The 18,033-nt window shown below is 56.3% G+C and overlaps 4 protein-coding genes across 6 annotated transcripts in view; 3 read left to right on the top strand and 1 right to left on the bottom strand.

The window, feature by feature from the left end:
- Positions 1-53: 53 nt before the first annotated feature.
- Positions 54-2,980, bottom strand: SGSH (N-sulfoglucosamine sulfohydrolase). The gene is made up of 8 exons (XM_072352102.1): positions 2,680-2,980; positions 2,377-2,537; positions 2,174-2,279; positions 1,635-1,785; positions 1,353-1,509; positions 1,175-1,256; positions 892-1,095; positions 54-720 (listed from the first exon to the last, which is right to left on the bottom strand). Exons 1-8 carry the CDS (start codon positions 2,978-2,980, stop codon positions 161-163), a joined length of 1,722 nt encoding a protein of 573 aa, XP_072208203.1. The 3' UTR covers positions 54-160.
- On the top strand, positions 2,963-8,624 carry SLC26A11 (solute carrier family 26 member 11). Of its 3 annotated transcripts, none has more exons than XR_011905496.1 (16): positions 2,963-3,154; positions 3,534-3,726; positions 3,901-3,986; positions 4,343-4,422; positions 4,950-5,092; positions 5,186-5,361; positions 5,449-5,521; positions 5,632-5,682; positions 5,813-5,873; positions 6,133-6,188; positions 6,274-6,414; positions 6,988-7,115; positions 7,230-7,329; positions 7,451-7,645; positions 7,952-8,024; positions 8,143-8,624. XR_011905496.1 is itself a non-coding variant. In XM_072352101.1 (16 exons), the coding sequence occupies exons 1-16, from the start codon at positions 2,963-2,965 to the stop codon at positions 8,235-8,237; spliced, it is 1,782 nt and encodes a 593-aa protein (XP_072208202.1). In that variant the 3' UTR covers positions 8,238-8,624. The 3 variants fall into 3 exon arrangements, 2 of the variants coding, with proteins under 2 accessions (XP_072208202.1, XP_072208201.1); XM_072352101.1 differs by having other exon boundaries at positions 7,512-7,645; XM_072352100.1 differs by having other exon boundaries at positions 7,509-7,645.
- An 861-nt stretch (positions 8,625-9,485) lies between these two features.
- Positions 9,486-14,852, top strand: LOC140260220 (uncharacterized). The gene is made up of 7 exons (XM_072352295.1): positions 9,486-9,584; positions 10,582-10,691; positions 11,543-11,859; positions 12,423-12,971; positions 13,591-13,778; positions 14,210-14,350; positions 14,594-14,852. The coding sequence occupies exons 2-7, from the start codon at positions 10,595-10,597 to the stop codon at positions 14,850-14,852; spliced, it is 1,551 nt and encodes a 516-aa protein (XP_072208396.1). The 5' UTR covers positions 9,486-9,584; positions 10,582-10,594.
- A 146-nt stretch (positions 14,853-14,998) lies between these two features.
- RNF213 (ring finger protein 213) overlaps positions 14,999-18,033 on the top strand; it is a 33,002-nt gene continuing 29,967 nt past the window's right edge. The window contains exons 1-3 of the mRNA XM_072351675.1: positions 14,999-15,258; positions 16,281-16,549; positions 17,513-17,707. Of these exons, the coding sequence (XP_072207776.1) occupies positions 15,022-15,258; positions 16,281-16,549; positions 17,513-17,707 (701 nt within the window). The 5' untranslated portion in view covers positions 14,999-15,021. The remainder of the gene's footprint in view (positions 15,259-16,280; positions 16,550-17,512; positions 17,708-18,033) is intronic.

The following is an 18,033-nucleotide window of genomic DNA, read 5'->3' as shown; positions in this document are numbered from 1 at the left end:
GGGGGACAGGGAGCAGGCAGAGATGTGCCCAACCCCAGCTGCACCACACAGCTCTCCACCAGAAGCTTTATTGAGCATCGGTTTGGCTTTACAGCTTCTCAGTCTGAGCAGAGCCATGAGGATCCCCATGCTGCAGGCTGGGCAGTGCTGGTGGAGCTGCTCACAGCTCGTTGTGCAGTGGCTGGCACTGCGGGCTCAGCTTCTCCTCCAGGACAGCATCAGGGGCGCACACCCAAGGGTCCCCCGTGTCCCACTGCCACTTGAGCAGTTGTGCACGTAGCATCTGGAAGACATCAGCATAGTGTGGGTCAGGGGCCAGGTTGTGGCTCTCATTGGGGTCCTGGCTGCAGTCAAAGAGCTCCCAGCGGTCCCGGTAGTAGTACTGGTGCAGGGTCTTGTTCCAGTGCGTGGGCTGCCCGGCCCTGGTGCGGTTCAGGAGGTCCTGAAATGTGGGTGAAACATAGAAGTCCTGGTCGATGGGGAAGGGCATCTTGTAGTTGAGGTTGTGGATGAGGCGGAACTGGCGGTGCTGGATGGCACGCATGGGGTAGTACATGGTGGCCTCGTGGTGGCTCTGGCTGCTGAAGGTGGTGGCCCAGGGCTGCTCTGACTGCAGTGCCGGCAGGAGAGATTTACCCGTGAGCTGCACCTGCTTTGTGCCAAAGATGCTGTACGAAGGGTAGGGGATGGAGAACCAGTCCAGAATGGTTGGTGTGAGATCTGCATGGAAAGAGAAAGGGAGGAGGGAGCTGGCACCCATGGGAGCAAACTCAACCCCAGAGAGGGTCACCTGTGCTCATCCCACCCGTGCTGGGGTGTCTGCAGCACAGAAATGCAGCACAGGGCAGAGGATTGGCACAGTTCTACTCCCTCCCCACAGGCAGTGCTTACCCAGGAGGCTGGCAAAGGCTGAGCTGACCTGGCCCCAGCGCTCGGGGTGCTCAGGGGAGGAGAGCAGCAGGGGCTCAGCTGTGCCAGACCAGTAGAGGTTGGTCCTGCCGCCAGGGAAGGGGATGCCGTTGTCAGAGGTGTAGATCACCAATGTGCTGTTGAGGACACCAGCAAGGCGCAGCTCCTCCAGCACCAGCCCAATCCCTGTGGGCAGCAGGCAGAGCTGGGCAGCTGCAGGACAGAGCTCTGTGTGCAGGCACCAGCCTGCTCTCACACCCTTTACCTTGGTCCATGCGCCCGATGGTGGTGTACTGGGCTGCCAAGTCTGCCTGTGCAGCTGGTGTGTCCGGAACAAAGCGAGGGACCTACATGGAGAAAGGGGGAGTAGTGTGCGGAGCCATGGGAGGGGTGGCATTGATATGCCAGGGCTGGTGGCCAATGTGCAGCTGTGTGGCCCCCACCTGCACGTCCTCTGGGCGGTAGAGCTGTGGTTTCCAGTCGGGGATCCAGCCCATACCGCTCTCCCCATTGCCAAATTTCTCACAAAAGGCCCCATACTGGGGCTGGGAGTGCCCGCAGCGGTGAGGGTCATGGAAAGCAACGTAGAGGAAGAAAGGCCTGGAGAAGGGAGGAGGCAGCGGAGCTGGGGATGGCCCGTGTCCCCCTGAACCCCTCCAGTCACAGCCCCCTGTGTCCCCCTGCAGGGTGCTCAGGGCTCCCAGGCACACAGGACCCCATCCCACCTCACATCCTGGCTCTGGAGGAAGTGCCTGACGAGAGCTTTGATGCGGGTGATGTTCCTCCCCACCTGCAGCACCGAACTGTTCTCCTCCGTGTAGGCAAAGTCGAAGGGGTACACGGCCTCAGGCCCCACGTGCTTCTTCCCAATGATCCCTACAGAAACACACACTGTGCTGTGCCAGGAGGAGAAGGGCAGGGCGCTCTCAGCCCCTCCTTCTGCCCCAGGGCTGGTGCAGAGGTTCTGCTCTATCACGAGGGCTGCCCCAGTCCCTGCTGCTGTATGCAGAAGCACTTCCATGTGTAGTGAGAAAATGGGACCTGCCTGGGACTGCTCTGCCCCGGCCACGGCGTGTGCCAGCACTGGAGCAGTGAGCGGATGGGGAAGGTGTGGGGCCAACATGAGGCTGGGAGCCAGACAGCAGCAGGAAAACAGAAGTGGAAGCAGTATGGAGGCCAGGGAAGGAGCAGAGCAGGGGCACAAACAAACGCAGCATCACACAGGGCTGCAGTCAGTGATGCCCTGGCTGTTCTGGGTCCCCACCTGTGCGGATGTTTGCTTGGTGGAGCAGCAGAGGCAGGCTGCGCACGGCGTCGAAGGAGTTGAAGTGATGCACGTCCTGGTGCAGCCCGTACATCCCATTCTGGTGCTGCAGACGGGGGGAGGCCACGCGGTGGGACGATGCCCAGCGGGCCGACCCCCAGAACAGCACACCATGGCTGCAGTGCCGGGCAGGGGGTGCCCACCTGGGGCAGCCCGGTCAGCAAACTGGCCCGGCTTGGCGAGCAGCTGCTGACGGAGGTGAAGGCGTTTTGGAAGAGCAAACTGCGCCGTGCCAGAGCGTCCAGGTTGGGAGTCCGGATGGCCGAGTTGTTGTAGGCGCCGCTCTCGAAGCCGCCATCGTCCGCTGCGGGGACAGCAGCGCGGGGTGAGCCCTGCGGCTCGGGACGAGCCCGGCCCGGCCGAACCGTGCGGTGAACAGAGCCGGGAGCGGGCAGGGAGCAGCTCACGGCCACCCCGCAGCACAGCCGCGATCCCCGGGCACTCACCCAGCAGGAGCAGCACGTTGCGGGCGGGGGCTCCGCCGAGCCGGAGCGCGCCCAGCAGCAGCGGCAGCGCCCAAACCCGCATGGAACCGGTACCGGACGGGCTCGGCGGCCGCAGCTCCTCCTCCGCTCCAGTCACATGAGCCGGCCGGAATGGCTCAGATCCGGCCCGGGCGGAGCCGCCCGCCGGATGCAGCGTTGCGGGTGTTTGTGTTCCCGAGGCTCTCGGGAGCGGCGGGAGGAGCGGGGGGCGGCCGCCGAGGATGCCGTGAGCCCAAAGTGAGCCATGTGGGGGCCGCGGCATCCCGGGCAGCGCTGGTGGCACCGGGCGGTGCGCCGGAGGCTGCCCGTGCTCGGCTGGCTGCCGCGCTACTCGCTGTCCTGCCTGAGGCTCGACCTGACCGCCGGCCTCACCGTGGGGCTCACGGTCGTGCCGCAGGCGCTGGCGTACGCCGAGGTGGCCGGGCTGCCCGTGCAGGTGGGTGGCACCGCTCCGGGCTGCCCCCAGCCCTGCCCGTGGGGACCCGCGGGACTCGTCGGGTTGGAGCGGGCAGAGCAGAGCGGAGTGGGACGGCCGGGAGGGTCGGGCAGGGCTGAGCGTGGGCACAGGTGGCATAGAATCATACAATCACGGGATGGATGGAGTCGGAAGGGACCCTAAAGGCCATCTGGTGCCAGCCGTGCGCTGGGCAGGGACACCTACAGCTCCATTAGTGCTCACAGCCCATCCCCTGACCTTGGCTGTCTGCAGAGATGGGGCACCACCATCTCTCTGGGCAACCTGTACCACTGCCGCACTGCCCACGGTGTCAAACCTTCCCTATATCCAATCTGAGTGCTCCCTTGTCCCCGTGCAGTACGGCCTCTACTCTTCTTTCGTGGGCTGCTTTGTGTACTGCCTCCTGGGCACCGCCAAGGACGTGACGCTGGGTCCTACTGCCATCATGTCCCTGCTTGTCTCGTCCTACACCTTCCATGACCCTTCCTATGCTGTGCTGCTCGCCTTCCTGTCTGGCTGCATCCAGTTGGCCATGGGGCTCCTGCACCTCGGTGAGATGCGTGTGCTGCGTGCTCAGTGTTGTGCAGATGTGTCCTGCAGTCAGTCCCACCCCTGTGCTCTCTGAGATGCTGGCGTTGTGCTGCTGTCACTTGTCACAGCTCTGTGTGCACCCCGTGCTCCCCATCAGCAGCAGTGGAGCACTCAGTGCCACTCATCCCATGCAGGTTTCCTCCTGGACTTTGTTTCCTGCCCAGTCATTAAGGGCTTTACATCAGCTGCTTCCATCACCATCAGCTTCAACCAGGTCAAGGTAGGGGCTCAGCTTGGCCCCATTCTCCTGGAGCTGTGCTGGCTACTCAGCAGCGTGCAGCTCTCTGGCTCTTCTGGAGCTGCAATGCTTCCTTTGTGGTTAACCCAAATCAGGCTCGGGGCTGTGGTGTGAGGTTGTGCAAGGAAGCAGGGCACGGGGCTGGCAGGGGCTGCCTGGGATGGAGGCCTCTCAGGGCCTGGACTGAAAGAGAACCTGAGCATCCCTGGGGCAGCCCAGGAGGTCCGTCCTCACTGCGTGTTGGAGCTCAGGGAAGTTGCCCTGAGCTGTTCCAGCCTGCAGTGCTCTGGGCTGGCCGTGTGTGCTGGGCTTGCACAAGGCTCTGTCTTTCTGCACAGAACATCCTGGGGCTGCAGGGGATCCCTCGGCAGTTTTTCCTGCAGGTGTATGAGACGCTGAGGAGGATCGGGGAAACCAGGTCAGCACCATCCCTGCGCCCTTGCTGCTCTCAGGCTCTGCTGCTTCACCACACACCTCTGGTCAGCCCTTGGGCTGCTTCTCAGTCCAGCACCGTGACACAACAGCTTGTTCTCTGCACTTCTCAGTTTGCTTGGAAATTTGAAGATGGGGATGCACGTGGGCTTCTAAAGGGGGGCATGGAGCAAACTTGTCCTGTTTTCTGCTCCCCATTGGGGTTTTGCCAGCCCCAAAGCACATCCTTGGGGCTGTGCATTTGTCACAAGTCCTCCCCCATTTCTTGGTAGCCCAAGAGAGGAGTTCCCAGGTTTCACACCCTGCATTGCTCTGGGAAGGGGATGTGGTGGGTCCAGCTGCCCATCACTGGGGTCCTTCTTCCTTGTCCCCAAAGATCTCACAAGGGGTGTGGGGAGGCAGATGCTCTCCTCCTTCCCCTGCAGTGAGGTGATGTGCTGTGCTGGTGATTCATGTTGCTGGCGGTACCACAGCATCCCTGCAACAAAGCAGCCCTGACACATCCCATTGCAGGGTTGGGGATGCCATCCTAGGGCTGTCCTGCCTGGCTGCACTCGCCGGGCTCCAGGCCATGAAGAGCCGCCTGCACCCCACTGCCAGCACGGAGCCACTGGCTACCAGGGCCAGCGTCCTGCTCGTCCGGAGCTGTGCCACCGGTGCGTTGCTCCCTGCCCCCTGCTCCCCAAGCACCTCACAGCCCGGATTCCCCCCCTTTGCCCCAGGTTTTCAGTGCTGTTCTCTCCCCGCAGCACGCAATGCCCTGGTGGTGCTGGCTGCTGGCCTGGTGGCGTACTCCTTCCAAGTGAGTGGCTCCCAGCCGCTGCTGCTCACCGGCAGTGTTCCCCGTGGGCTCCCCCCGTTCCACCCACCACCCTTCTCCAAGGCTGTTCCCAATGGCACTGTGCCCTTTGGCAGGATGGTGCAGGTGGGTGCTGAGCTCTGCGGCTGCTTCGTCGGCGCCTTAAGGGTGAAGGTTCCCCTCTGTTCTGATGCTCCCCATCTTCCTCTGCAGGACATGGGGGCTGGGCTGGCTGTGGTCCCGCTGGTGGGTGTGCTGGAGACCGTCGCCATTGCCAAAGCTTTTGGTACAGTGGGCTGGGGGGGGGGTCTGCGAGGGGTTGGGGACTGAGGGGACATTGCTGTTCCCATGGGGGCTGCGTGCTGAGCGCTCCAGGCCGTGCTCCTCTCCTTGCAGCTTCACAGAATGATTACAGGATCGATGCCAACCAGGAGCTACTGGCTATGGGTAAGGCTGTGGGGCTTGTAGGGATGGGTGAGCCCTGCCCCACACTCAGTTCCCATCTGGAGCAGAGGAGGTGACAGTGGTGACGCGAACTGAGCTGTGCACCCACATCCCCTCTCCTTCCTGACTGCAGGCACTGCCAACTTACTGGGCTCCTTCTTCTCCTCATATCCCATCACAGGAAGCTTTGGCCGGTGGGTGTATGGTGGGGCTCATCCTTGGGGGGTACAGAGATCTCAGGCAGAGGCTGTGTGGTGCTGGCAGTTCCCATAGCCCGTGTCCTGGCCTCCAGCAGCTTATGCTGGCAGCAAGGCAGGCACATCATGCAGCTGCTTTGCCCTCCACATCCCGCAGTAGGTGGGGGGCACCAGCCTTGCCAGCAACCCCCCCAGCAGGGCCTGCCCAGGGGCTGTGCAGGCAGCAGGAGGGGCAGCGCGTGGCTCTGTGTTTCAGGACAGCAGTGAATGCACAGACAGGGGTCTGCTCCCCCATGGGGGGGCTCTTCACAGGTATTGCCCCTCACCCTGCTGCTCCTGCCCTCAGAGAGCCCCAGTGCATGTGGGGGATGGCTGAGACACCACTGCTACCCCACAGGCACCCTGGTGCTGCTGTCCCTGGCCTACCTCACCTCACTCTTCTGCTACATCCCCAAAGCGGCGCTGGCGGCCGTCATCATCTCTGCTGTGATCCCCATGTTTGATGCCCGGATCTTCAGGACACTCTGGAGGGTTAAGAGTGAGGGCACAAGTGTGATGGGTGATGCTCAGGCTGGGTGAGATGGGGCAGTTCAGCCCTGGCCCCAGAAATGCCTGAGCCCGGGGGCTGCATGCCCACAGCCTGGGGTTTCTCCTTTTGCTGACTGTCCCCTCCTCAGCTGTTCTGCCCTTGGGTCATAAAATCACAGCATGGTTGGGTTAGAAGGGACCTCACAGCCCCCCAGCTCCACTCCCTGCCTTGGGTTAATTGCCCCCCATCAGCTCAGGCTGCCCAGGGACCATCCATGGCCTTGGGCACCTCCAAGGATGAGGCACCTACGCTTCTCTGGGCAGCAGTGCCGGGGTCTCATCACCTCTGGGTAAAGAATTTCCTCCTTGCACTTGACCTAAATCTCTCCTCTTTTAGCTTAAAACCATTCCCCCTTCCCTATGGGACCAGGATCGGGTTATGGAGCACCAGAATGCTGCATCACCTTATTTATTTTATGCCGTGCTTCCCTCTGCTTATCCACTGCTGGTTACCAGCCTGACACTGAGGTTCTTCTGGCTGGAAGATGAGGCACAGCCAAGCCTGGGACCGTCTCTTTTGCAGGGCTGGACCTCATCCCCTTCTGTGTGACATTTCTGCTCTGCTTCTGGGAGGTGCAGTATGGCATCATGGCTGGTGTGCTGGTCTCAGGCATCCTCCTGCTCTACTCTGTGGCCAGGCCCCCGATCAAGGTGGGCTCACACCCTGCTTGGGCTCTTTCTGGGCCCTGTCCTGTGCCATTTCCTGGCTCAGGGCAGACTCCAGCCCTCAGCCCACTGTGACTCAGCCCCATGGGCCCAATGCAGGTGTTGGAGCAGGGCGTGCTGCTCGTGCAGCCGGGGAGCAGCCTGCACTTTCCTGCTGCTGACCACCTCCAGGACATCATCCGTGACCGAGCTCTGACAGGTATGGTGCTCCTCAGCCATCAGATGGAAATGGGGATCTCCAGTGCCACCCAAACCACTTGTGCGGGGAGCCGAGCCCTATAGCTATGACCAAATGCAGCTTTGGGCTGCCTGATCTGCAGGGCTGCATCCCCTGGAGCACCTGCACTGCTCGTGGGAAATGACCACACGTTCTCCCAGCAGCATCCCCACCGCGCTCTGTCATCCTGGATTGCCACCACGTCAGCAGCATCGACTACACGGCGGTGGTGGGGCTGGCTGAGCTGCTGCAGGACCTGCACAAGCACGACATCTCGCTGCTGTTCTGCAGCCTGCAGGTACATGGGCAGCCGTGCACAGCCCCAGCCCTGCTAGCACCGTGCTGATTCACACCTCCCAGGCAGGGTTGGTGCAGGCAGCTCTGCTTTCCTTGCTCCAGGGTGAGCTTGCAGCAGCCTATGTGCAAAGCTCAACCATGCAGCTGCCTCTCTTGGTAGCATCCTTGTTTCAAAGAGGCAGACGCTGCAGCCTCTTGAGCCACACTGTGGGGTGGTGGGGAAGAGCTGCACCCCCTGCACAGCACATGTGCTGCCCAGAGGGGCTCCTGGCACAGAGTTCTCCAGCCCCGGTTTCTCTGCCCCCAGGACCCAGTTCTCCGAGTCCTGCTGGCCGCAGACTTGGAGGGATTCCGACATTTTCCCAGCTGGGAGGAGGCAGGTGAGGCTGCAATGAGACACACTCATGGCTGCTGGCGAGCAGGAGCCCCCAGAGAGGCGGAGGAGTGAGGTTGAGCTCTGGTTTAATCCTGCTCTGCTTTTCCCCTTTCCTCACTCAGCGCGCTGCAGCGGAGCAGAGCTGGGGGGCAGCAGGACAGACTGCATCGACAGCAAGAGTGAGAGCTCACTGCTGCCTGCAGGGCTTATCCAGTGAGGCAGAGCTGCGGTGTGGGGCTCGCTCTGTGCCCCAAGAGCCGGACCTGATGGCCCCAGAGGCTGCACACCCCGTGCCTGCAAGTGCAGGCAGTGCTTGGGGGAAGAAACACAGGGACAGAGGAGCGACCCGATGGATCCCTCAGTGCCGCAGGGGTAAAGTCACCCCCTCCAGGTTGGCCCCATCTTGGAAGAAGCTGCCTTTTAAAATCAGATGTTTTATTTCTGGAGGCTTTTTTTTTTTTTACTCCGATACACTTCAGAGATGTGTAAACTCTTTGAGCTCTGACACACAGATGCACATTTCAAGGACATCAGAGCTGCCCCGCAGCCCAAGGCTGCTCTGCAGCTCATGCTGCCAGGAAATTAAAGCCTCTGTTTTGTGCTCCTTAACGATCCCTTTGCTCTGTGGCGTTATCAACCAGGCTCTGCCGGGTGGTCCCACCTGTGAGCTGGGTGCTCTCAGGTTAAGGGATCATGGGAAGCAGTCGGCTGACCCCCATCAGGGGACACAAGAAAACAGGAACTCCAGTTGCTGAATCAGCACATTTCTTATCTTGCTTCCGAGAAAGCTGACGTGCGGGTAGGAGAAATGGGACCTTTCTTGCTACAGTTGAGCACGGCGTGAGGAAACGAAAGCGAAAGCCGCTTTGCTGCCCGCCGCTCAGCTCCCGCACTCAGCACGGCTCCCGTCGGTCGAAGGGCGCGGTGACATCGCGGTGATCTCGCTGTACTGGCACTGAAAGTTTCCCAGCGCTGAGCGGCTCACACCCGCCCGTCCGTCCGTGCCCGCAGGTGAGGTGAGCACATCCAGCTCCAATTGCCCCTCGCAGCTCCGCACCGAGGGCCGGGAGGGGACACATCCGTGGTGCGGGAGGAGGGACACGAGCCCGGACGGGACGGCGGTCCCGGTAATCGAGGGAGAAGCGCTCAGAGTCGGGGAGAGAGAACACGAGTTGGGATTGGGGTCTGCGGGACTTCATGAGGCACGTTCATTGGGGGGACTCCGAGACGGGCTAAGTGGGGTGGGTTTGGTGGTCTGAACGGAATAAGAGCGGCAAAAGAAGCTGCTCTCCGCTCCACTTAAAGCCCTGCCCGGAGCTCCCGGGCCCGGTCCGCAGCCATCGGCCGGTACGGGGAGCGCCGGGAGCCGCCCCGGAGGAGGTGTCCGGAGCCGCCCCGTGCCCCCCCCGCCCCCCTCCCCGCGTGGCGTGGATTGGCCGGGAGCGGCCCGGGAGGCGGCGGCGGTGACGTTCCACGGGGGAAACTTGGTGGCTCGGCGGAAAAACGAAACTTCGCCGGGGGCGGCGGCGGCGGAGCGGTCGCGCTGCGGGTCTGGGTGCCGTCGGTGAGTGCGGCCGGTGGGTTCCGGGGGTTCCGGGGGGTTCCGGGGTTGGGGCGGCGCTCTGAGCTGGGCAGGGGGAGCGGGACGACCCGAGACACGACCGCGATGCTCCGCGACCCCCCGGGTACCCGGTTCCTCCCGGTACACCCGGAACTGCTCAACCCATGGGTCAGCCCGGTTCTCTCCACGATACACCCCGGTCACATCGGCACCTGTTCGGTGCCCCCCTCCCCCGGGCATCCCCCTGTACGGCACTCTGCTGTCCCCTCCCCTCGTGCCCGCTGTCCCGGCCGCCAGCTCCTCCATCTTCCCCGCTGTTCCTCGCTGTGCTACCCGCTCTCTCCCCCCGTCCGCTCCCGGTGCCTTGGGCAGCCCGGTTCGTCCCGGTCCCGGTTCGTCACGGACCGGGCGCCGCAAGCAGCCACACCTCCCCGCCCCCCACCCTCACCTAACGGGTCTCATTAGCATTCCGCCCTTCGCCACGCCATTGGCCTCCCCTTCCCCTTCGTTTGCATATCTAGGAGGGAGGTGGCGAGCAAGCGCCTATCAGTGAAGGAGCGGGCGGGGTTGATTAAGACTAATTTGCATATAGGCCGCGCCCCGTGCATCACTCCGCCTTACCGCGGGGCGCAGGTGCGGGCGGTGCTGGGGACGGGGCTGCCGGTACCGGGATTTGGACCCGTCCGGAACCGCTCCGCCCTCCGCTCCTGTGTGTGGGCAGCCGGCCCTGAGCATGGCCGTGAGCCTGGGCCCTTGCTGCCTTCCCAAGCGTGTATAACGTTCACAGGTTTCTGCACAGAGCTGCTCATCCTTCTTTACTCCCGTGTTCCCGTGGTCTCCTGCTCTCGCTGCTGGGCTGAGGGTGATGGCTGCATACCGTGCCTGTGGCCCAAATTGATTCCCAGACATAAACGCAGGGCTGTGAGAAGGGCTATACGACAAAGATCCCTCACTTCACATTAATATGTGTGTTCCTCTCTTTCTCTCTGGCTCCTCACAGCTTCCTGCAGGGCATGGAGAGCCCCACGTGCCTGCACACCCCTGGGGATGGGTCCAGCTGTGCTCAGTGTAGGGCTCAGCCCCCTGCCGGTGCAGGGGACCAGGCTGCAGGTAGGGAGATGCAGGGTGGGCTGGGCACGGTGCTGATGCTTTATTTAGATCTGAGCTGCCATTTCACCGGAGGTTTTAAGTTTGGGTGAAAAAGGAACTTCCCATTCCTTGCTGGGTGCTGCTCTCCTTGGTGTGGTGCAGCTCACAGGGTCACTCACTGGGAGGTTATGGAAGCTGAGAAATGGCAGTGTTCTGTCAGCATGCATCTCAAGGAGCCTCGGGACTTTTGGCAGGCAGTTGAGGCTCGCAGTGCCTGCTGCCCCCCCTGTAGTGTGTTGACTGGAGCTTCAGTGGAGATGGATCAGTCCCCCAGCACGGGGGATTTCTCATCTTATTCTGCTGCCGACTGCTGGAGCTTTGGAGAGGGGCTGTTATGGAGGGAGGGTGCTGTCATTGATTGTGGTGGCTGCTGGATGGGAAACAAAGCAGCTCTTGTGCCTTCCACTGCTGCATTCTATCAGTAACTGACCCTGTTTGCTTGCCAGCTGCTGAGAATTGTTTTCCTTCCCGACCTTCTGTAGCAGTAATGTTAAGGGATTAACAAAGACCAGTGATGGAACACCTGGTGGGAAGGCAGGGCCAACCCAGGGGAGCTCAGGTGCATGCAATGAACCTGAGTGACCAGAAAGGCTGAAGCCAGGGTCCACCCCTTCCTAGCCCTCATTTAAGGGCTGGTAGTTGAGTTGAGGTGAGGGTATTTCACTGGAGGTTCCTGTGCACTGGAGGGTTTCAAAGGGTGAGCAGAGTCTTTCTTTTGTTTCTGTGCTTATGGCTAGGACTATGCTGTTATTGCTATTCTTAATGTTGTGTTACAGCCTCTGATTTAACAATGACCATTCCCACTGTTGCAGAAATTGAAGAGGTGAATCTTGCTCCTGCTACAGGCCCAGACTCTGGAGGAGAGTCAAAGGATGATGGTTCTGGTGGGCCTCCTTCCACCACTGAAACCGAGAAGGAGGGAGGAAAACTACGGGAGGGCATAACAGCTCTGAGCAGCACCTCAGAGGCTGCACCTGAATGCACTGCAGCTGAGTTGTCTTCTGCTACTGAAGGGAAGGAGGAGGGAGGAGGAGCATCACTGCAGGAGGACGTAGCAGCTTTATGTGACGTCTCAGAGAGTGATCCTCAGCACGTGGCAGGTGCTTCTTCCCATAAATCAAAGAGAAAGGTAAAGTTCTTTGTCGGTGTTACACTGAACACCACTGGTAGAGTTCCTAATTAAATGTCTGCTTACGTTGTGTTGTGTTTGCAGACAGCTGATGTGCTGACCAGCACTGCTTCCCTCTTTGCTACGCTGAGGGGTGAAAGTACCAAATCCAGCTTAGCAACTGGTCTGATCTCGTTAGTAGGCATTATGCTCACAGCTGCTCTCCATTCCTGCTTAGGAAGTTCCGAACATTGAAAATCCAGATTTCTCAGGAATCAGTTGTGTTTCTCCTAATACATAAAGCTGTAGCTGGTCCCGTCCTTTATTCCTCATGGTCATTCCTCCATAGCCCAGTGTAGCAGAAATCTGTGCTATCTGCAGTAGAGAGTTTCTCTTCAGTGATGAGTAAAGTGATATTTTCTTATAACATCCCCCCCCCTTTTTTTGCCCCTAAATTGCAGAATAGAAAGCGGAATAAAGCAAAGAACAATCCTTCTGGCCATGGGGAGCAGGACTCTCTGCCTCTTGAGAGCGCAGCACCAGCTGGAACTGCAGACTTGTCTGATGAATGCATTGTTTCACAGGAAAGCCAGACCTCGAGCAGTGAAGAGGCCAAACAGAGTGCTGACTTAATTGCCAGCGATGGTGGAGGTGTGCAAGAAAGTGGCAGTGCTGGGGGCTGTTTGGGAAGGAAGGCTGAAGGTCTGGAAGTGGTTGCAGGAGGTGGTGACAGCAGTGTGGCTGTGATGAACCCATCGGAGGAGAGCAGCACGGATAAGGAGGCTGCCCCATCTCCCAACTCTGCAGCTCTGAAGGAGGTGGGAGGTGTGAGCACCACACAGCATGGAGTCATGGAAGAGAAGAGTGCTGCGTCTGATGCTGGCCAGGCTGCAGAATCTGGACGAGATTCCCAGTCTTTGGATGGCAAAAAGAAACCAGCTTCAATGGGAGAGAAAACAGATGTTTCCTCTGGGGTTTCCCCTGATATTGAGGTGCCTAAAAGTAAGCCTGTAACTTCTTGTGCTGAACATCCAAGTCAAGACACAAAGACTCCCCTTGTGGCCAAAAGCTCGAAGGCTGGGAAGGGTAAAGAGGAAGGGAGCAGCCGGAAAGTGAGCAGTTTGCCTTCCAAGGTAAGTGTGTGAGTAAAAAGCGAGTCTTTGGTTGTGTTGGAAAGTGTTTCTCCTCCTTCCGCTGATTCTCTTGTGCTGTCAGGAAAGCTGAAGATGATGAGGCCGGGAATATGGGGAGAAAACAAAGAATGCAATAAAATTCCTCCCGAGTCTTTGCTTTTCTATGTGTTGGTTCTAGCAGCTCTTTGAGTGGTTGCTGTCACCTCTAGTAGCTGTGAATGCATCTTTTCTCCAGGTGTATTCTTCAGCACCTCCATTGGCTCAGGCATCTTTTGTCTTTTTTAGGTGTCTGCTCCAGTTGTGATAGGGACATTTAAGCTGTGAATTGCTGTTGGTTGTCTTTCCTTATGCTCCATCTTCTGGAGATTTACAACTTACCCCCCCCTGACTTTCTGCAAATGCTTGTAGGTTGAATGCTTTGTGCCATTGGTGCACTGCTTTCCCTAAGCAGCAGGTTCTCCTTTGGCTCAGTGAGGGATCAGTGTTTTCAGGAGCGCAGAGCTAGCTGGCATGTTGGAGTTTCTGGGCATCTCTCGCTGTCTGAAGAGATGCTGTGCATTTCTGCAGACCTATTGGCGAGGTTTTCTGTTTCATTTGATGTCTTGTCCTTCTAATGCAGGGAAAAGACACAAGGGAGAAAAAGATCCCAAATGAGAGAGCTCAGGAAACATCTGAGAAGACAAAGAGGACAAATCAGACCAATGGACCTCAGGCTGCTAGAAGGAACAACGCTCCCTCTGTAACAGGCAAGGGTGAGGAAAAGCCTCAACAAAATAACCAGAAACCAATGGATGAGGAGAAACAAAGGTGAGGATACGACTGCTTACCCCGCTTATAGGTGTGCAGGGAGGTCAGATAGGGGACTCTGAACTGAGGTGAGGGATCAATGTACTAAGTTTGCTCTGAGTGCATTGTGGGTCTGTAGAAATAGAATTGACCTTAAAACTGACACACACTGTTGTTCATGAAGAAAGTCCTGTTGGGTGGGTCTGGGTGAGATATTTGTGCTCTCACCCATGCAGTGACCCAGCTGGAAGTGAGTGGAGCATTTTGTGCTTCCCTTAAGAGACCCTTCCTTTCTACGCTGGGCTTTGCGTTAGGTCTGCAGCATAGCATCAGCTGTAGTGAACTGCTAACAGAGCCCCAAGTCTTGCCTCCATTAAACCAGCAGCTCAGAAAGGTTTTGTCATTTATAATGATTTGTGCGTTCTTCCTTTTTATGCTTCTGTGGACTGAAGTGAGGGTGTTACGGTGTATTTCCATGCGATATTGTCCAAAGACTTCAATCTAAACCCTGACATCGATAAAGTGTTTGTGACGTCTGGAGGCTTTTCTGACAGCGGGCAGTGGGAGTATGTTTGTGAGATGAGCTGTGTCAAGTAAGTACCCTCAGAGTCACGCAGACACAACAGGGGTGGTTTGGGTCTGGAGGGCGAGAAGCGGCATGGCACTTTAACACCAAGGCTGTAGATGTCTGTCCACAGCTGGGTGGGTTTTGCTACAAAACTCCATGCTGGCGTGTTCTAAAATCCTTCAGTGTGGATAAAACGACCTGTGTGTGTTCCTATATGTAACCCAGCTGGTGTTTCAGCTGTCCTCTGCTGTGTGTTGGTGTTGTTTAGGAATCTAGATGCACATGGATACCTCATGGACGGCTATGCGACTCTTCCAGTGGCAAACATCAATAAATACATTCCTTACAAATACTGGATTTCTTGTGGTGATGGAGGAGAATATGAATTCATTTGCAAGAAAGAAAAAACAGCCTATTTGAATCGATGCTTATGCGTGGATGGCAGGTTTATCAACGGCAGGGGTGAGCTTTTCAATCTGGATCTGCACATTGTGCTACTATATGGTCTTCTAGTGGGTTACCCCTAACACCAAGGGGAATGGTGCTGTCTGGAGCTGGGGATTGAATGGGTCTGGTGGTGCTCCTGCAAACAGCTGTCAGGACCAAGGCACTCCTCAAACTGAATTCCTTTGCTCTCGTCTCTCCTTTATTCCAGAATGGCACCAGTATGACGACATTGTGTGTAAAAAGCCTTCTATGTTTAGAGACCTCATAACATATTTTCAAGATAAAAACAAGGATGTTGTAAAAGGGAAGAAAATAGCTGCAGAAATCATGTTAGAAAATATCTTTAGCATTCTCGGAACCTGGAACCCCATCAACATGAGGAACTTCATGCGGCAGCTGAAACAATTCTATGTTGTTACAGCAAACCCATGTGTATATGATGGTAAATATATACCATGGATGGAGCTGGAGTTTGGAAAGCAGCAGGTGAGATCTGTTTGAATGGATACTAACAGACAGTTGGGTGGCAGAGCTTTGCTTTTCATCTTGAATTATTTGCATTGATTTGTTGCTTTTCCAGTCAGAAAGTTCACGTGACGACCAGTTCATGGCGACTCCACTGTTTACCTTGGGATCTGCCCATTAAGCTTTTGCAATTAGTCACAGTTCGGAGTATCTCACGCTGATAGAAGCAGAGATATGATGTGGGTTTTGCCTCTTGTTATTAATTTCTCCTGCCTGTCCTCCTAAGAGCTGGTGCAGACAGGATTTCTATAGCCCCAAACTTCTTAGCTGGTGTAGTTATGAAACATGGCAGGAATATCATGTCTTGGCTTTAGGAGCCGAATGCTGTGGTCGTGGCTGCTCCTTTCTGCAGCTTCTTTCCTGCTGGTTGCTGGGGAGAGGCCACAAGATGGCACGCTGGCCTAGCAGCACTCCCTGGCTGCCCACACTCAGCTGATAACACAGATTTCATGCCTGTCTGCTTTCAGAAGGCTGGTTTTTGGTAGTGTGGTGCATCACCCAGCATCACAGTGTTGTGAAACCTTTCAGATGTGGTTTCCAAGTAATATTTGAGGGCTGTAGGTGAGGACAGCAGTGTCTTCTCATTGACTCCCAACCAAGCCTGAGTCTGATGGATAAAAAGCCTGCTCACTAATCAAAGCTGTGTCATGGAAGGGCAGCCTTGGTGTAAGGCTGTTGGCTCGCTCGTTGCTTTGGAACCCTGCCCCATTTCCTTGGCTCTTTCCAGCTCTGCTCTGTTGGGAGGGTGCTCAGTAATTGAGCAGGTAGGACCTGGGAGCACAGAGGTGGGCATAGAAAAGGCACAAGTGCTGCCCTGATGTTCTAGTTGTGGTCACCTGCTTATGTCCCGGTGTCAGCTTGGCGTTGTGTTATGTAGGAGATGCTGAGGATCCTGTCTGTGACAGGAAATAGCTTCAAGAGAACATGACTGACTGGGGAACTAATGCTCTGCGTGGTTTGTTTCTTCTCTCCTTTGTCTTTAGGTGAATGATTTGCTGCTGAAGTATATGAGGAAAATAGCCCAGCCCTTCCTCCTTCCAGAGGATGCAGAAGGATCACAGAAGGGTGTGGTAATACAAAGTAAACTGGCTCTGGGGCTCACCCTGCTCACCATAGTTGACTCGTTCCAATTGCCGGCATCCAAAGAGGATCTGGTTGGCCTGTGTGGCCTCTTGTGCTTGGAGAAGAAGTCACAAAAAGCCATAGTTAATGAATTTCATCAGGCCTCGGAGGTCCTTAAGCGTTCTGCATGGTATGTATGTTGCTGGTTCAGTAACTAACTGGGTTTATTTTGTTACAGTGTGGTAGACTGTGATAAAACAGGAAGGGATCCAGCTCTTTAGTTTCATAGAATCACAGAAAAGTCCAGTTTTGAAGGGATTTCTGGATGTTTCAGTTCTGCCTTCCTACTCAGGAGTAGAGCCAACATCCAGGTGGGGTTGCAGTCAGGTTCTGGAAACCCTAGGGATGAAGATGACCCAACTTCTATGCCATTTCTTGATGTGAAAAATGTTTTCCTTCTGTCTGGATGAGACTTCTCTCATTGCAACTTTTCACTGCTGGATCCAAGCTATTGTATTTTCCTTTGCATTTAAAATCTTGTTATCACTTTCTGTCAAGCAGGTCCTTATTGCTTTGCCATACAAACTCTGATCAGTATCCTCACATGCTTACTCCTCTAAATGCCCTATCTGGATTGCTCTTGCTTCCTCTGATGTGCATCGTGTGTATGTTTTGTGTCAGTCCTTTCCCTTCAGACTGACTTGGACTCTTCTCTTACTGCTTATCTGGCACTCTTGAAACTAGTTCTTTGCTTGCACAGCTGCAAAGAGCTTCCTTTTGGAGGCACTGCTTCAGCCCAACCTGAGCTTGAGGAGGTTGGGAACTGTCACTAAAATGTGTGCTTGTCTTTATGGCTCTGTATCTGTGTCCCACAACCTCTCACTCAGCTGTGGGGGCTCATGTGGAAACTGTAGGTAAACCATTGGCACTTCTTAACCCTTTATCTGTAGGGTCTGTGCCGGGACAGTTGGGTGAAATGACAGTTTTGAGTCTTAAACTCTTTGTCAAGGAAAATAAGATTTAACTCAATTACAAGAAGTTATTTGGAGGTCCATTGTGAGATTGAGGTGTAGACTTTTTTCTTTATTCTTCCCCACAAGAACGTTCTTCATTCCTGTAATAAATTGTTTTGCTACTGTTTTGTTTGCTGTAGTACTTTCAGTTTGAACCATCACCTGATAAACTTGTGTCAGAGATGCATTGATGGCAAAGTAGGCGAGTGGGTGTGGATTCTTCCTCTTCTGCATTTGTTTGATCCTACACAACATGACCACTTCCCAATGGATGAAGCTGGCTGGGCTGGGCTGGAAGGACTTGCATTTGTTGAAGTGAGGAAGAGTTATGATGTGTGAGTTCTCCAGACCTATTGGTTATAGTCAGTGCCTTGACCTTGCAGTTGGTGATGGTTGCCTTACTCCACCTCTTTATCTTTCTCTTGTATTTAAATAAGAGATGTGTCGTATTGATGGTGGGTATTTGGGATATACAAACACGGTCTCTCTTGGTTGCTCAAAGCCTGTGGTGCACAGTGAAGCTGTGCCTTGCATTACCTTTCAGCCATAAACCAGCCTTTAATTCTGCAGGCTGCAAAGCATCTTGTGTGATTGGTTCTGCCTGCTGTGAGTTACAGCAGTTTGATGTGCGTTGTTGAGCAACACGTGGAATTTATTTTCC

The sequence above is a fragment of the Excalfactoria chinensis genome, chromosome 17 (genome assembly GCF_039878825.1).
Source record: "Excalfactoria chinensis isolate bCotChi1 chromosome 17, bCotChi1.hap2, whole genome shotgun sequence".
Lineage (NCBI taxonomy): Eukaryota > Metazoa > Chordata > Aves > Galliformes > Phasianidae > Excalfactoria > Excalfactoria chinensis.
This window is presented reverse-complemented; position numbering and strand designations above follow the sequence as displayed.

Bases quoted from the DNA above. Each gene is read 5' to 3' on its own strand.
- SLC26A11 (XM_072352100.1), top strand. From the start codon at position 2,963: ATGTGGGGGCCGCGGCATCCCGGGCAGCGCTGGTGGCACCGGGCGGTG. The intron at 5,093-5,185 runs GTGCGTTGCTCC...CTCTCCCCGCAG, and splicing joins CGTCCGGAGCTGTGCCACCG to CACGCAATGCCCTGGTGGTG. The intron at 6,189-6,273 runs GTATTGCCCCTC...GCTACCCCACAG, and splicing joins CATGGGGGGGCTCTTCACAG to GCACCCTGGTGCTGCTGTCC.
- SGSH (XM_072352102.1), bottom strand. From the start codon at position 2,980: ATGCCGCGGCCCCCACATGGCTCACTTTGGGCTCACGGCATCCTCGGC. The intron at 1,786-2,173 runs GTGGGGACCCAG...GTGTTTCTGTAG, and splicing joins CCAAGCAAACATCCGCACAG to GGATCATTGGGAAGAAGCAC. The intron at 721-891 runs GTAAGCACTGCC...CTTTCCATGCAG, and splicing joins AGCCTTTGCCAGCCTCCTGG to ATCTCACACCAACCATTCTG.
- LOC140260220 (XM_072352295.1), top strand. From the start codon at position 10,595: ATGGAGAGCCCCACGTGCCTGCACACCCCTGGGGATGGGTCCAGCTGT. The intron at 13,779-14,209 runs GTGAGGATACGA...TGTGGACTGAAG, and splicing joins ATGGATGAGGAGAAACAAAG to TGAGGGTGTTACGGTGTATT. The intron at 14,351-14,593 runs GTAAGTACCCTC...GGTGTTGTTTAG, and splicing joins TGTGAGATGAGCTGTGTCAA to GAATCTAGATGCACATGGAT.